The sequence below is a fragment of the Hydractinia symbiolongicarpus genome, chromosome 5, assembly GCF_029227915.1.
Source record: "Hydractinia symbiolongicarpus strain clone_291-10 chromosome 5, HSymV2.1, whole genome shotgun sequence".
In the NCBI taxonomy this organism is placed as follows: domain Eukaryota; kingdom Metazoa; phylum Cnidaria; class Hydrozoa; order Anthoathecata; family Hydractiniidae; genus Hydractinia; species Hydractinia symbiolongicarpus.
The window spans coordinates 12,918,087-12,935,659 of record NC_079879.1 but is presented as its reverse complement, the minus strand read 5'-3'; the positions used below and the strand labels follow the sequence as shown (position 1 = coordinate 12,935,659).

The following is a 17,573-nucleotide window of genomic DNA, read 5'->3' as shown; positions in this document are numbered from 1 at the left end:
AAGTATAGCGTAAGTTATCACTTAACAATAACGAAAGTTTCCCTACTGCTTAAGGATGAAGAGGAAGAAAAAGAAGAGGAAGAAGAACATAAAAAACAGAAAAAAAATATTTGGGTTAACTCATGACTTCAAAGACGTGGTGAGTAGGAATTTACCATAACCTCTTTCAAGAATTACTGTTAGATGATTCAAAATCATTCTTAGAATTTATAAGAATGGATAAACTGCACTTTGAATGCCTGGCAAGAGATTGTATCCCTATCAGATTAATGGAGACACAGCCATGGCAAAAAACTAAACTAAAATTAAAACTAGAGAGTTAAGTGTATAGTTTGTAAGTGAAAAATGATATAGATCCTTGAAATACTAATTCAAACGCCGTTATTGGCGAAATGCAAACACCACAATTTGAAAACTCTAAACACTGAGTTGAAGAATGGTTGGTAAACTCTTAAAAGTTTTCCCAAAGATTGAACTTTCCTAATACGATTAATGCTGTTGATGGAAAGCATATATTTCTAGAACAACCTGCAAATGCTGACTAAAAAAAGGTCTTTCAGGTGTTCTGCCCTAATGTAAAAAGACTAAAGATTGCTGAAAAGAAAGTTAGTGGGTTAGATTCCCATTCGATGACTTCAGCATTCGACAACCAACCTTGTCCTCTGGTTTTGCCAAATATAAAATCCGCCAAGCCCTGGGGACAAGGTTGTTTTTACAACATCGTGCCCTAAAGATTTAATGCTGGTCAACCAACTGAATGTTGGTACAATAATAAAACATTTTCTTGCAGAAAATGTTTGTCTTGCTGCTGCTGAGATTTGTTGTTTTGTCGCTATCTACACATTTTTATTTGACTACAACTGCTTTAGTGGCTTATATTTGCTTTTTGAATCTTAAAATTTAGATGTGGTTGTAAGTGGTTATTTTGTCACTGAAACAAAAAGAAAAGAAAGGGTATTTTTATAGCTGGCTTTTTTAATTGTTTGCATGTGTGAGACATGTTGTCACCATAATGTATCTAGTTACCTACCTATAGAGCTTTTATTTAGATTTCATAAACAAATAGGTATCGAATATGAACAATGCAAGTTTAGAATATCAGAGATTTAAAGACATTGACTTTGACATTGTCACACAGGTCAACATTTTGAAAGAGAAGCGAGAAAAGATTGATTCATCCTTTCATGGAGGAGAGTTGACAACGGTGTGGATGATGGACTCATGGAGTGCAGCAGATTCGTTACAAAGAAGGGAAGATGAAGTTATCTCTAACTGCAAAGTTAGATATGACATTGATAAATCTATTGTGGATCTTTATCTGAAGTTTTGTCTGTCCCAAGCTAGCAAGGTGAGATAATAGACGACTTACATTGTGACGCATTTTGTTTATAATCCCCAGACCTCTTATACAAATTGACAGGCAAAATAATGCAGCCGGTAAGCGGTGGACCAGTCAATTCCAAATTTTATTTTCAGATAGAGGTATCTTTTGATCTTGAAATTAGAATATGGCTTGCATGTAGTTTGGATTTAGATCATATATCAGTGAGAAGATGCTAGAGGCCACAGTTCATAAAGTTTTTAACCATAATTTGACTTTCTTCACCTAAGGTTTGCATTTTATTGCCTGTCGATTTTTCTTATATTTTCTGTACATGTGCAAGAATCCCGTAAAAACGTAAACATTGAAACTCATCTATTAAACTACAGGGAGTCTTTTATGTACAGTCATTTGCACTGACCGTAGCTTATATTGTTCGTATTACATAAGCATCTAAATTTTGTGATTTCTCTTTGTAGCCATTTCTTTGTTTACTGGCAAGACTGCATTGCTATGACATAATATATTTAGCCTTAAGTCTAGGATCTAACATATTACCAATTTAACGGGTATCAAAACTTGTGTATTATACATAAAAGTCATCACAATCATCACCGGGAAAATGTATGCACGATGGGAGAATGACATTTTTATCTTTATTTTTGTAATCAGTCATTAAAAACAAAAAAAAAACTATGTTATTATAAAGCTAGACATGCTGGAAAATCATTTTTTGTATAAAAATTGTTGTCATGTATGCCCTCCTTCATAGATCCTCTTTGTTAATTTGCTTCATCATGCTTTCCGGATGTTGCGCTTACTTTTTGAGGAATAGAAACAGATACATAGCGATGTTTAAAGCATCCACTAAGTACATCAGGGAGAAGTTTGGCAAGTATTTCAACCATTTCATAAAAAAAGACTTTAGATATAATTCCAGTGGATCTCACATTGTAATAAACACATCACAAAAGTAAGGCGTAAATTATGCAACTAGGAAGTTTCAGCTGATCCTTTTTTGCTTGACCCTGTGCAAATACCAGCCTTTTTTACAATCATTATTGCAAAGTTATTTTTAAGGATGGATTATAGTGAATGTTATAAAGGTAGTGGGCAGAGTTGTCAGATCGCAGCGACAGTCGTTTGGTTAGCAGATCATGTAATACGGACAGTATGCGCCGTAGATTAGTGGTTATAGCTTTCGTACTCTGTGCGGGAGACCGGGGTTCGATTCCTCTTGACGGCGATTCAACATGGGCGAGTGAATGTTACCATAGCCCCGGGTTAACCCAAGCCATGTGAGGGAAATTGGGAAGATGGCATACTGTGTGGGCCGTTGGATGTTGCCGGGAGTTGTCTAGTAGAGCGCGGGCTCTAATTGGGTCTGCGTAGCTCAAAATGAGCATTAAATACTCTAGGACTCTCCATCTACGCCATGGCCCCTCCTGGAAATAATAGACAGGGTATATCCCTCGATATTTGTGAGGCTAGCCATGTAAAATATGCACATCTATCTATCTATGCGCTATACATATGTCCCAGTTGTCCTAGGTGTAATAATTGTCTTTAGTTTAGACACATTAAGATAAACAGCTCAGGTTAGCCAGTAAATTTGAAAACAAAATTCCAAGACCTAAAATTTAAGGTTGATTTTATGATTCCAAAAAAATGTTATAAGCCAGTTAATTTAACAACTTCATGATATAAACAATTTTATATACATGATTGTTTAAAAACTAAGGGAGAAATGTATTACGCAACTCCTATTCAATCATTAGATTCAGCATTCAAAAGTAGAAAAAGAAGTATGGATAGAGATTTTTTAAAGACAATCTTTACAGCATTTTTTACAAATATCAGATGCTGGTCACTTTAAAGATATATTTCAATGGCAATATTTTGTTTGTTTTTGGTCCCTTTAATTTTGCATGGTGACCCGGAGTTAATATCAGTCATTGAAGCTTGACTACACATCTCTAAATCTCCTCAATTTGATCTGATTTTGTTCTGAACCTTGCAAAATGGTATTAAAGGTGGTCCCCACACTGTTGCAAAAACTAAAGGTTTACATAAAACATACTAACCAATAAATTATTTAATTTTTTAGGTTCATTTTATCATGAATAAGCTGGAACAACTTAGTAAGAAAAGTGGCGATGATCCTTGTCCTGCAGACTTCACAATACATGCATATCAAGAATGGTCCAGAACATGCCCAAGAATCCATGCTCTACAGTCTCAAATTTTAGACCTACTTGGACAAAAAATGAAGTAAGTGTGGCGTAAGCATGATGATATAAGTTACAACTAACTGCTTTTGTTTAACAGTAAAGTCAAGTACTTATTTATCTATGAATTTGTTATTTTTTTGTTTTCAAAAGGAAAGTTATAATAAATTATGTTGTTTTTTCTAATCTTGCTGGGCCCTCTGATTGGCAATTTTATAAATGCATTTTTTCATTGAAACATTTTGTCTTAAAACCTGTCTCAAGTCAGCTATGCCTTGTAATTAAATATATTCACCTTGCAACAGTACTGTTAAAGATCATTTTCCATTAATACAAAAATTGTTGAGCAACTGTTGTATACGGCAGTCACTGTTGCGACTTCAAAGCAAGCACAAGTAGCACAACAAAGTGAGATAAGATATTTTGCGCAACAAACGTTCCATAACAAGTGTGGCACAACAGTTACAGTTACAGTTGCAGACTTCAATATACACTGACCTTAAATAGCCAAAATTATGATGGACTAAATTCAGCAATTATTTTTTAAAAATTAATGGATAGTATTAGCAAATACAATACACTATACTGCAATGCAATACAGTAATTACATTTTATAAGAAAAGATGTTTGCTTCTCAAAAGTCCTTGATCCTCTGATACAAATCAACTGAGAACTCTGCAAATTTAATTTGAATCTAGATTTAAGCTAATTTTTGTAGTACACCAATGCTTGTTTGTTTTTTCCGGTCTAAAAGGTTGTTAGAAAAGGCCTAATTTTCTCTGGACATGCTGTTAAAACATGTGAATACCAGAAGGGTGGTGGTGAATGATCTTTGATCATCCCAATTAATTTTGTGTACGATAACTGCCTTTTCTAATTGTTTGTTTGTCTTACAGGGTGCCCTTAGCATTTAATATAAGTAGATTTTAGCAGATGCATTAAACAATGTTTGTGCAAGATGAAACATGTTTAATTTTGAGAATTGCTTGCATCACAAAACCTAGGCAGATAATTCATCTTTGGCTGGATATTATTAAATGTGGAATAACTTTGTTGTCTATAATCTCACCTTTGCCACATTTACAATACAAACTGAATGTCTGCTTTTAATCTTCTATCAATACCCCTGCACTTTTTTTGCCAATGCTTACAATTGATGAAAAATGACTCATGCGACATGAAAAAGCTGAAGTGTGATGATGTCTTGTCCATATTAGGAAATCATTTTTCGTTACTTTTTCTATAAATTATGTCTTAAATATTAACAACATGTATTATGACGAATACTGAATATATTAAATTCGTTGACTCGCTTACGTTTCTCATTGCTTACAAGTCTGACAAAAATTGGGTTACTACCAATCCCCTTATTTTCCTTACAAATTACTATTTCTTTATCAGGTTATTCAATATGGCTACTCAAGAAGTAAAACACACAAGATCATTCACACATGATACAGTTGATATTGAGAAACTTCGTTCACAAACATACTTTTTTGTAGAACGAGATCCTGTCGTTGATACAGATTTCACTCTTCATGTCAGTAACATTGTAAATGTGAATTCAAATACATTTGAAGCTAAAAAAATAAGAGAATTTATTCATCAGTGTTGGGACAGCTCTGAAGCCGAGATGAAAGAAATGAACTTTGCTGAATATTATCAAGAATTTGTAGGAGCCCTAACTGAACACATTTTGACTAAATTTGGTCATATGAGACGTAGTGGAAATTCAAAAGTTGATGTCACAAGGGATCAAATTTATGTAAGTTTTGTAATCAGCTTTACTATTTTAGAATCTTCTCATTCTTAAAAAAATTGATAAGGATCTACTTTGGTGATTAAGCATATTAGTTCTTGGTGTGTATTTAATTTGCTGGTGAAGAAATTTCTACCTAAAAACTAGAAACAAAACTGAAATTTGATTGAGCAAAGAGACGAAAAACAGACTTTTTAAAATGTATGTAAAAAAACATTTTATGGTGATTTTTGACCAATACATAGGTCTTTTTATTAGATAGCAAAAAAAAGTGTCACTTAGTTTTATGGACTAAAAGTAATGTTTTCAGGTGTAATACACCTAACCATTCCTTTTATTTAAAGAGGAGGGGGGGGGGGGGGGGCGGGCAACTTACTTTTTCTAATTTCAAAAAATTCAAAAGTAAATTTTAGTTAACAGACATACATTTTTTTCTCTGATATCATTATATTACTTATTTATTTTATAAGTTTATATATTGGAGCTAAAAAAAGCCAATATTGATGTTATGACTGACATCTATCACAATAGTTAGATGAGAGATAATCAACATCCCTTAGTTTTCAAAGAATAATCACACAAAAACAATATAAGGTATCATAGATAGTCAGTTGCAATGATATATTATACTATCAGAAGTTTGTATCTGTATGTGTAGGTATCTAACACCCGTATATTCGGAAGTACGCCAATTAGATTTTTATTAAGGTATCAACTTTCAGATATCAAAATACTGTCCATATAAGAGAATTAAAGTTCGGGAACTTTTTGGAATTATTTGATGACACAATTGCAAATAGCAAAAAAAAAAATAATAATAATAGCTTTTGCATTTCATATACAGCATTTTTTGAAAATTTTTTGTATTTCTTTACAAATAACCTGTGAAATAACCTTTTTAGCCTGTCTAAATATGCTTGTGCATTTCTTTCTTATACTTTACTTTGTCGTGGTGTACATAGAACGAAAGTAGGGTGTTTCAATGACAAGGGGTTGAAAACCTAAAAATATAGATTTATTTTAAAAAAAAATTGTTGTCTGTTCATCTTACATTATGTTAGTGTGAATCTATTCTTTCTGCGTGACGTTTAGCATGAGAATAGGATTGATATCTTAAGCAGTTGTCTAGTTAAACGGTTGCTGTGCTTGCACGCCTTCCGTAGCTTAAATGGGAGCTTTAAATGCGCTAGGAACCCCTTCGCAAGCCCCTTATTGTTAACAGTTCCTATAGAAACTGAAGAAGCTATCCCGGGTAAATAATAGTAATAATACTAATACTAATTATGGCAACAGTTTAGTACTGCCCTTCGAATAAGTGTAAACATTTTACAATGACAATTTTTGGCTCTTTTACTTTTGCCTCGATTGCGCTTAGGGTTTTCCTTATTCCGGTAAACTTTAAAACATGGTAAAATTATAGCAAAAACTATAAAAAAAAAAAAAAATGGAGAAAAAACAACACCTCGTGGAAATAAATCCCTCAACGAACTTACAACTAGTTATATATACTTTCTCTTTACAACTACTTATATATACTTTCTCTTTACAACTAGTTATATTTACTTTTTCTTAGGTCATCATAGAAGCTGCTTTGATTCCTCATGTATCTGATTGTATTTTTGAACGTGATGCAAGCGACGACATCATCAGTGAACAATACAAGAAGTTCTCCTCCCTCGCTCAGACTGGCATCGGTATAACACGTGAATATGTTGACAATTCAGAGGCGCCTTACCGTGATGCAATTTTCCAGTTGAGATGCATGTCTGTGGTTAAACTACCAACTCAGAAGATGCGCGCTATTATCTTGTCCGCCCACTCGACTATTAATAGGATGGGTGAAATTTGTTTGAATGCAGATGTTGTGGCGGGTGCAGGCAAGTAATTTGTTATGACGTACTGAACTAAGTGAAAAACAGACTTTTAAGCGTATCTGAAAATCTTAACTAAAATTTAAAAACGTCAGGAATGACTTAAAGAAACAAGATTTTAGGGTTACACTGTGAAAAGTTAAGTGAAAACCTTTTATGTTTCATAATCTTGACGCAAGAGTTTTCACTGTTGTTTTTACTTTTATAAGTAGCGGTATACCTTTACACTACTGATATCCTAATAATGGAATTGTATTATGTGCATGCTCTTTTCTTTATTTTATTGGGATGATTGGGAATATGTAGTGAGTTATCATTAGCCAATAGCATACTTTGGAGATAGGAAAATTATTTTCTTGTTTTGTTGAACGAAATGATGATAAGTTTAACAGAGAATTCAGAGGAAAACGTACCTGTACTGTACACCTTGGCTAAAATAACTTTTTTGAGTGGGTTTTTTAGTGCGCTTAAGGAAGTTATCACAACCGGGTTATTTTGCACCAATTTGAAATCGATGGCGCGTGAGCCATAAAAATGTAGTTGTTACCAATCAAAGTTTTAAACTGTTTTAAGCCTTATTTTAAGTGGAATTTTTTTTAGATGAATTTATTGACGTGTGGGTGTATGTAGTGCTTCAAGCTGGTGTCACCAACCTCTGTTCCAACATCAAGTTCTTAAGAGAGTTTTGTAATCCAAGTTACATGCTTTCGGAGACTGGATACTACTTGTCAAGCTTGGAGCTAGCTTCGGAATATATTAAGAATTTAAAGTTCGATTCACTAATTGGTGGTGCAGAGCAAACATCACAAGTTTTGTTTGTGTCTGAGATGTCGAGCAAATTAAAGAAGTTATGCGAAAGAGAGAACTGGCCTTTCGAAATAGTTGAAGAAAACTTTGAGCTTGCTGGCTATGAAATGGTGCTGTGTTCTGATTGGTTTAACAATCCATGCAGGTAATTTTAAACACCCGATTTTTTACCAGTTCTTAGCATATTGTTTTTGTGACAGGAATATTTTGCTGGGTATCAGCTGGCGTGATATGATGTATGATAAAATGCGAAAAATAGAGAAAATCACAAAGAATTACTTATAACCTTTGTTTACTTATTTTTAGACTTGTTCATTCAGCCTTTCGTGAAGCAAGTAAAGCGCCGCCAATTTTCGTCTCGCTGTGTCAGTTTAAAAAAGCAATATCTCTCGAAAGCGTGCACAAACTTTTGTTTCAAAGTTCCCCTCAAGTTACTTTACGACTTGCAAAAATTAATAAAACGAATATTTTTGTCCCAATTCTTACTGTGTGCGAGACTAATAGTAACGACGTAACTGTGTTACCAAGATACGTTCGGATTTGCGGGAAAAGAAAAAGAGACAACTTGAGCTTAATCTCGTATTATAACTTGACCGCACTTGGAATAAGAAATTCAAGGCAAATCAAACTCATTGAGGATGAAGAAGATCTTGAAAAGGACTTACAATCAATGAACGCGCAATTTAAAGAGGATTACTCTGCTTGTCTTACTGACCCTGCTTGTCTCGCTGACCCATCTTGTCCTGCTGACCGCGAACAGGATGTAAATAATATTATCAAATTAATCGAGGTAAGACCACCTTCTTGTTAGCATTGATAACCGCTAATTAGTTACAAAGAGTTTTTGTCGACTTGTAGAAGTAAACAATCTGTGCATTAGGATATTACATCCTAGATTATTTTTCATCGTGTTAAGAGTGTCTCACAATTTATAGTAACCTGCAAATGTAAAAATAAGATTTAGGTAAAAAGGTGGACGAGACCTGTTAAGCCTAGTTATAATTTTAGTGCTGTGCGCGTTAATTTGATCCAATGTACCATATTTTCATTTCTTTTTCTCCATAAACTGTTAAAACGAGCGGAGTATTTTTGTCTAACTCAACCCTGTTATCATTTAAAGTCAAGTTTAAAAATTTATTAGTCTTTGTTTTAAAAGTCTATTAACTATATGTGATAATGCAGTTCTTTTCAAGGTGATAGTGCGCGCATGATCGTTTTGATTTTGGGTCTGTCATGACAAGCCTTTACAGCAGTAATTTTCGCAAATTTCCCTCAAACTTCATTCGTGAATATTCAAAATTTAACTATTTCGCCGAAATAAATTGCGGCATTGTTTGTCAGCCGGAAAAATTTTTTCTGAGATTTTTGTCACTGAACTATATAAAACATTCGAGGTGAATGTTATCCACATTTCTAATCCGTTAAAACTCCCTCCTTTAGGCCTTCGTTTATATTCGTTATTTCTTCGTTTTATATCCGTTATTTCTTCGTTTTATGTTCGTTAATTCTTCGTTATTTCTTCGTTTCATCTTCGTTATTTCTTCGTTATTTCTTCGTTTTATCTTCGTTTTATTTTCGTTTCATCTTTGTTTGCGCTTGTTTCGTCTAATGCTGCCGCTGTCTGTCATTCATTTGGCCATTTATTTTGAGCTATTTTTGTTACTAACAAGAACTAAGAGCAGCTTCCTCTTCAGGCTCACAAATAATAATTTTGAGTAAAATAGTTGAGTTTCTAATAAAATACTTTAAAGTTTGTGATGTTAAGTTATGTTAACGTACTGATGAATTTTAAAGCTCTTTTGCTCGATTTTTTAATTTTTTCGCTACAATAAATTTGAAAATAAGTTCTGGCGAGAGACTTAAATAATTATTCCTAAACATTTATTCTGCAGCTGGAATTGTATTTATCCTCTAAGTAATATCTGATCGTCAGTCAGAGGCCAGGAAGAAATGGGTGTTAACCTTTTTAGATAAGCAGCCACTTGATTTTCCCGAATTTTAACCTCGAATTGTGGTTATTTTATGTATATATTTGCCCAGTTATGCTTAGATATCTATAAAACCTAAGTATACCACGGAATTTTTACGTAGCGACATTTAAAACGTTTTTCAATTCCTATTCAGAATATGCAATTTATTTGAAGAGAATGCGCAAATAGTATGTGTCTTGGAATGAATCCCATTTCCTTATATTGCTTGTTTTGTGAGTAAAATTTTCAGAGGTATAGAAACCTCGATATCTTTACACTTTTGAAGAACTCCTTAACAGATTACTTGTTAAGTTATCCCAATTTAAGCTTAAGTTGCTTAATTTGCAAAATTTTCACCCTGGCAAGTTGTTTAATGTTAAAAAAAAACAAAAAACAAATAAACAAAAAACTGTATTCAAGTTTTTTAAGTTCAGGATAAGTTAGGGTCGTTTTAACTTTAGCGATCGTGTTTGTTGATTTGTGGTGTTATTTTTGTTGCTATGGTTTCATACGCATAACACTTCTCGGATTTTTCCTACTTCCAAATTATGTTGTTGTTTTTTTTTTTGAAAACTATAGAAATTAAAAAAATAATCAATAAAGGCTAGGTGGGCGAGTCAAATTACGTCAACGGCGGTTGCCTGATGTCACAATTCTAATTTTATTTCTATTGTTGATCCGTTGTTATGCTGCAGGCTGTTAAAAGGGAAGGAAAAAAACTTCCCGGAAATATTACACAGTTTACAATTATCCTCACCCTTGCTTTGTTTTGCACTGTTGCTAGGCAACAGCTTGTTTAACGTAATTTGTTTAATTTTAGGGTGTTTTAAAAGCGTTCGAATTCTCATCTTATTGATAGTATCTTATGCATCACATTAATTTGTCGAGACTATGATTCAAAACTTAACAGCCGTATTTATTATGTCCGTTTCTTCTCGAGAGGTTCCTCCTCTTCCTGCTGTCATCTGAACGTGGCATCCAAACAATGTTAATAATTCGTTGTTTTGGCGCGAATATATTGCCTTTTCTAAATTACTTTCATTCTTATGCGTTTTGACAAGCAAAAAGTGACGTTCTATCACGAGGCTGCCATTATATTTTTTCCTTTTTTTGTAGAAGGCGTGACCACGAACGAATTAAAAGTACTCTATTGTTTTTAAGGCTGGGAACATTTTTTTAATCGTTCTTTTATTTTCTCTTTGGTTATCGTTAGAGTTCGTCTGATGATGTCATATGCTTTAGGATGTCTCAACACAGCGCGGTCACAGTTAATTAAAACACTTATTACTTAATTATTTTCACTTGTGGTTTGAAGTGAAGGATACTGTAAAGATTGAAATCGAAATGTGACGGTTTTTAAAACTTTTAAGGATTGATAGCTAGAAAATTTCTCTTTCCGATGATGTCAATTTCATGTTGTGAAAACGAAACTGACAAATAAGTTGTTCTGGAGGTTTACAGATGTAGGAAAATGAGGAAAAAACTAACATAAAATAAGGGTCCCGATCACGAATTGCAAACTTGACAACATAATTGTCTTTATTGTTTCTTGTTTAAAGTCTGTTGCCCACCAGCGGAAAAGTGCAGCAGCGGAAAACGTGAAACATGCATGCTATCCAAAATGTGCGTTTGAATTCAAAATGTAAAATAGAATAATACTTTTAAAGGTTTTGTTTTTGAAGAGGAAGAAAAAGAAAAGTAGGAATCACTTTCGGGTGATTTACTTTAACAAACTTTTGGGATAGACACTTTTGCAAATTTTGCAAGCATTAACTTTCTCGAATTAAAAAAAATAAACCTCACAATGTTAAAATGAAATTTTCGAACATTCTTTTATCGTTAAGAACAAAAATTGAAACTGATAGAACCATTCTTGAACACAATTTTTTTGCTCGCAAAAAGTCACTTTCGCGAATTAAAGTAAAATATTTTTCTAGACAAACGACGGGAAATGGTATGAATTTATGTAAAATTTCTGAAAATTGAATCGATTAATTTTGCCTGAACCCTGAACCCTCTTGACTGTATAGGAAATTTTGCGCTAATTAAATTATCTTGGTACGTAAAGCTAGTCTTAAACATTTCCGCTGTTATCGAGTTTCTTGACCTTTACAAAAAATAAATTTTTTAGGACGAATATCGTCACTGATACACTTGTCATTTCTGTTCCGTTTTAAATTGTAGATTTTGTAAGACACATTTTGAAGTACGAAAGAATTAAAACTCGTAACAGCGTTTTGCCAAAAGAAAATTATGAAAATAGGCGAAGGATTAATCAAATCCCATATATTTCTCAATATCGAGGGACTCGTTCGCTTTATGTGACATGATATGGCGACAAGCGAAGACAAAACAATGACGCTTTAGTGACGAAATTATAATTCACAATCAAGAAAAAAATTTATACTGTTGTTAAAAAATCTTTTACAAATAAATTCATATCCATCACAAAAAGCTTAACAAATGAATCGGTTTTTTCATGTAGTTATTAATGATAGGTGGGGGTGAGGCACAGGAATTTGACGAACAGGAAAGGAAAACGTACTGCTAGAATCACAAACCACGTCGATCAAAGGTGTGATATATAGAGCTAAGCTACTAGGGTACAAGAAGGGAATCAATGAATTCCTAGGTTAAATACGATGGCCTATAGGCGGTTTAATATGCTTAAAACTGCGATCTTCTTTAACGTACTTCACATTAAAAAATGTGTACTTTTTACACGACACTAAAGCTCTTCTCATTCAAAACTTTTAGTTTGAATCAGTGTAACGGAAAACATCTTTAGGTTTCTACTTACAAATGCAAGTAGCATTGTACAAATTGGAAATTGGAATAACAAACTAAAAATCGTTTATTATTTTTGCATTTCGTCACTTTGTTGTAACAAAATGTATTACCTGATAAGGACCTTCCTTATCGGGAAAAATTTGTCGGCAGAAGTGACGATTTTTTCGGTGGTGGCGAGAAGTTTATATGACGAGTGGTTTTGTCTGACGAATTGTGTGTTAGAATACACGTTTTTTTAAGAAAGCAATGTATAAGAAACCTTAGGCTTAGACAGGCCAAATTTCCAACAAAACTTTAGCAGACTGAGAAAATTTCAACATTAGGGAACCTATACATACAACAGAAAACAGTCTCGTATAAAAATCGTGCGCTGTTGCGCAGGTATCTTTGAGGGGTGAAAATTGTTTGTTTGGTTGATTGTTGAAAACGTGTCAACAGTCTATCAGTAATGAAACTTGTTTTGTTTAAAAACTAATAAATAAATAAAGTTTATTATTGACTTGTAATCTCCGTTTTCTTAATGTTTCTTTTTCTTGATCGAACTTTACACTCCGTACTTACATATGCGTCATCATAGGCTTTGTTTTTTATGTATACATTGCATAATATTGTGACGTCATGAATGACACAATTTTGTCGTTGCCATGCAACTTAACACGTTTTTAATTTATTGGAGATTAAACGCAGCCCAACACAGTATAGCATCATCTTAACATTGTATAGTACTATATTTTTACCGTTTATATATATTTTTTGTTATTTTTGTTTTCTTTACAACTGCGAAAAGGAAATTCAGATTTAGCCACCGACAACTATTATTCATTTCCATTCCCTGTAGTGGTTAATTCATCCAATGAAATTTAACATAAAATTTGGTTGCTTTGGTGAAAACTTATGCTTCTGTCGCAGGATGGTGATACTAATCAACTTTTGTTGCAACATGAACTTGTGTAATACCGTCCGGTTAAAATCAACATTGAAAATCAAAACACAGAACCGCGCATTGGAAATAGAATAATGTCTTGATTATTTTCATATTTAGGATTCATTAAAAAGCCTCGGTTTCTACAGTTTGTTATTGCCAAGCACTGGCCGATATTCTGTTGGGTTGCAGAAAGCTGTGCGGATGTTTCAACGTGATTGTAATCAGTTATTCACAGCTAAGAATGATTATACATTGAATAGAAGTACTGAGCGCAGCCCGAAATTTGGTACAACACGCACACAAAAGGAATTAGCTACTGTGAAATTACGCGAGGATGGTATCAATGACGTTAAAACGCTGCTGAAAATATTGGAACGAGCAAAAAAATATCCGACAAATGTTAAAAAGTATAAATTTTAGAGTTTTTGTAACATGGAAAACACCTATTTTTATCATCTGTTTACAGTACTGACAAACCTCTACCGAAACGTATGAATGTTGACTTTGTTTTTGCTGGCGTTCTTAGAATAATTTGCCTAGAATAGAAATCACGTGTTTGTTCCGAACGGCAGAATTGCGGTTTTTTCACAGCTGTCGTACTTCAGTTTGACATATTGTGACGCATAACATTTTTTAATATTTAGCGAGATATATATTCTGACAAAAGCTGACCGCTTGCTTCCTAATAAGGAAAAAAAATACATTATTATTTTGTAAAACGCAACTTTTCTTTTTTCTTCAATATTTACATGTTCTGTACAAAATATTTTTAATAAATATAAAAATAAAAAACATTAATATTTTCACTTTTTTTGTATCCTTATGTGGGCGTCAACAGAACTCGATACGTTGACGGCGATAGATTGCTAGGTGACGAAAATCCAAAAAAATTAATACACGTCTTTGGTGAGTATGTGAAAATGGAATTTGTGACAATCCCACTGGTCAGAGGTACTCTTTTTGGTTCGATTGAAAGCGACAGCGCGGAATTAGTCACTGCGCTTTTAACTTCGAGTTTTTTCGCTGATAAAACTTCACTTTCCAGCGTGAGTAACTGTCCAAGAAAGTTAAAGTTAGGTGATATATTCGAGCGCTTCTTTTTCGTGAAGTCGTAAGCTTCGTCCAATGTGTAGCCACATTTTCGCATTAAGTACGCGATACAAATCGTTGCTGATCTCGATATACCAGCGCGACAGTGAACTAAAACTTTGCCATTCTTTGACTTAACATCATCTAAAGATTTAAACAAATAAAATTACACACTACTTAAAAACAAACTTCGGGAAAAAAGACTGATTCGTTGTTTTCACAAAAATAAAAATTTGAACAATGAAGACGACATACCTATAAATTTGATGGATTCGTCGAAATGGCAACTTATATTTTCAGTTGCATTATCGCCGATTGATATCGTTTTGTACTCGAAAGAATTTGGAAACAACACCGGGCAAACTCGCGAAACATTTAAAATAGCGGTAATTCCAAGTTTTTTCAGAAGTTCTTTTTGCGATGAATGATATGCATTTCCCAGGTACACGAACGGTAGGATAGCCACAGGGCACGCATCGTCGTCTGGCGTACCATCAATTTTGTCGGTCGGATCAACAGCAAGCTGGCTGCCGATTGATATTTGAAACGGATTCGGAATATCGACTGGATAATCAAACTCACAATGAATGGGGTACGTCTCGCAGAAGTCGTTGAAGCCTCCTGGGAAATAAAATGAAAGAATATCTTAGCATTCTAAATATGGAATACATGTGTGGAAAAACAACAAAGGAGATATATTATAGGCGCCTTAATTATTTGTTAACGATTTACTTTTTCTTTTAAAGAAAGAAAAATGAAAAGCATTTTGTGCTCATGTGAATTCTCTTTTTTTTTGCTCCGGACCTTTGTTTGTACACGTGACAAATACAAAGCTTTGACGTCACAGAATTAACCCAACAAATAATCGAGCCATCTGTTTATATTTTGAGTATGTTTTTTTCGCGCTTAAATTCCCGTAGTATATTTTTCGGCATACTTTTTTCTCTCAATGAAAACAGGTATTGATAAAAACAATTTTTATACAATCTTTTCGTTAACTCTACGCCAGCCTGGAAATGTAATTAAATTAAAGCTAATAAAATAACCGAGAAGAAACACCTGGCGGAAGAATTCATCTTAGGATTTTTTTATGGTAGGCTATTAAAAAAGTAAATTTGAACAAATTTAAAAAAATGGCGCCAACATGCTCAAGCTGTGCCCAAGAGATCAAGTTGTAAGAAAAATTATGGCGGGAAACACATGTTAGCACTATCTACCTGGCTTAAAATTTTGAAAATAGTGTTTATAAATCGTAGTAGAATCAGCGTAGTTTTTAAAAGAACATTTACTTTTGATTAGCTAAAGAAATGAAAATGAAAAGACTCTTTATTTTTTCAAATTAAACCACTAACCCAAAGCGTAAAAGTTTAGAAAATAGTTAGAAATTTAGGACATTTTTCTTCCGTATGCCTCAATGATGGCAGCAGGATATGCTTAATTCCTTGACAAGAAAGGCACTTCCTTTACTCAAACGCTACCACGGATAGTTGAAAACAATGATTAACGACCAATTATTTCCTTAAAGTTATTATTGCTATAAAAGAAATCCGGTCCTCTATATAATGTAAATTTCCTCTGTCGATGATGAGATAAGAATAAACATAATATAACTATTACAAAAACACAAATTTGAAACGCGAAATCATAACATACTAATATTAGCTATCTAAAAGCTTACCATCGAGGAAAAATATATTCATTTTCGGGAAATCCTTTTTTAAGGCACTACCAATAACAGAAATTCTTCTTGATTCGTTATCGGTCGTTGAACTTTCGTCATAAATAACTATAGTATCACGGTACATATCAGTTTCAAGCTCAGTAACAACACTCTCTGGCATTAAACTCTTTATCGTCAATGAACCACGTTGTAATCGTCGTAATATTAAGTTCGATGTTAATAAATTTACTGAAGTTTTAATGTGAGACTTTCCATAAGATGAAGGTTCTCTCACGTCTAAAAGTATTCTTGATTTATCACTGCTTTCAGCAATTATTTGCGAATCCACAGCCAAACAAACACGCTTCGCTAACATCTTCATAATTATATTTCTAGTTTAACACTCGTGTCCGTAGCGCAAGAAACGTATTATTAAAATGTGCTGGCAGTGTTTATATTCAGATATAAACAAACGCGGTCTAAGGACTGGGCACTAATTATATTATATTCCTCGTTACTCATTGGCTGTTCTGCTAACACGGCACATTTTCGAATGAATAATTGCTATTGTGTTTATTAATCATTTAAATATTTTTGACCACGAGAACAATCGGAACATTATCGTTGAATTCAATTGTTTTAACTACGACTAATATGGACATCCTCGTTGTCATAAAAGATAACGACTAACTCATAATGTGGCTTTTAAAAATATTTTCAGTGTGTTGATTTATAATAGATTCATTGCCTCTCTTGGGACATTCTTGAAATTTTTTTAGCCTACTTTGAATTTTTTACTTCTTATTTTATCTATAAAATTTACACGATAAGAAATTTTGTAGAGACAAAAAAATACAATAGCTACATAAAAAGAATTATCAAAGCTGTACAGCTGTACAGCTTTGATAATTCTTCTCATTTGATCACAATAAAGGCAAATGGGAAACATTTTGGATTCAGCCTTGATTAGAGAATTTTCCTAAATGTAAATACTTGTAGTTAGAGCCTTTTAGCACGAACCGTGTCAACCAAAAAATTTCCCAATTCTCTCAAAAATTCGTAAGTTTATTCATTATATACAGCAGAAAACGCTTAGTTAAAAACCTTGTATTTTGTTATTTTTACAAAACGCCCCCTTGATAGATAACTCTTC

At 33.4% G+C, this 17,573-nt stretch overlaps 2 protein-coding genes across 2 annotated transcripts; one reads left to right on the top strand and one right to left on the bottom strand.

The window, feature by feature from the left end:
* The first annotated feature begins 927 nt into the window (after positions 1 to 927).
* Positions 928 to 14,469, top strand: LOC130644858 (uncharacterized). Its single transcript, XM_057450629.1, has 7 exons — positions 928 to 1,348; positions 3,429 to 3,592; positions 4,951 to 5,314; positions 6,882 to 7,185; positions 7,780 to 8,131; positions 8,293 to 8,776; positions 13,789 to 14,469. The coding sequence occupies exons 1-7, from the start codon at positions 1,076 to 1,078 to the stop codon at positions 14,089 to 14,091; spliced, it is 2,244 nt and encodes a 747-aa protein (XP_057306612.1). The 5' UTR covers positions 928 to 1,075; the 3' UTR covers positions 14,092 to 14,469.
* On the bottom strand, positions 14,375 to 17,037 carry LOC130644859 (dual specificity protein phosphatase 1-like). The gene is made up of 3 exons (XM_057450630.1): positions 16,439 to 17,037; positions 15,016 to 15,381; positions 14,375 to 14,904 (listed from the first exon to the last, which is right to left on the bottom strand). Exons 1-3 carry the CDS (start codon positions 16,800 to 16,802, stop codon positions 14,492 to 14,494), a joined length of 1,143 nt encoding a protein of 380 aa, XP_057306613.1. The 5' UTR covers positions 16,803 to 17,037; the 3' UTR covers positions 14,375 to 14,491.
* Positions 17,038 to 17,573: the final 536 nt, after the last annotated feature.

Coding starts and splice junctions, on each gene's coding strand:
- LOC130644859 (XM_057450630.1), bottom strand. CDS start 16,802: ATGAAGATGTTAGCGAAGCGTGTTTGTTTGGCTGTGGATTCGCAAATA. Junction 15,382..16,438: donor GAATATATTTTTCCTCGATG/GTAAGCTTTTAG, acceptor TTTATTTCCCAG/GAGGCTTCAACGACTTCTGC. Junction 14,905..15,015: donor CGAATCCATCAAATTTATAG/GTATGTCGTCTT, acceptor TTAAATCTTTAG/ATGATGTTAAGTCAAAGAAT.
- LOC130644858 (XM_057450629.1), top strand. CDS start 1,076: ATGAACAATGCAAGTTTAGAATATCAGAGATTTAAAGACATTGACTTT. Junction 3,593..4,950: donor CTACTTGGACAAAAAATGAA/GTAAGTGTGGCG, acceptor TTTCTTTATCAG/GTTATTCAATATGGCTACTC. Junction 7,186..7,779: donor AGATGTTGTGGCGGGTGCAG/GCAAGTAATTTG, acceptor AATTTTTTTTAG/ATGAATTTATTGACGTGTGG.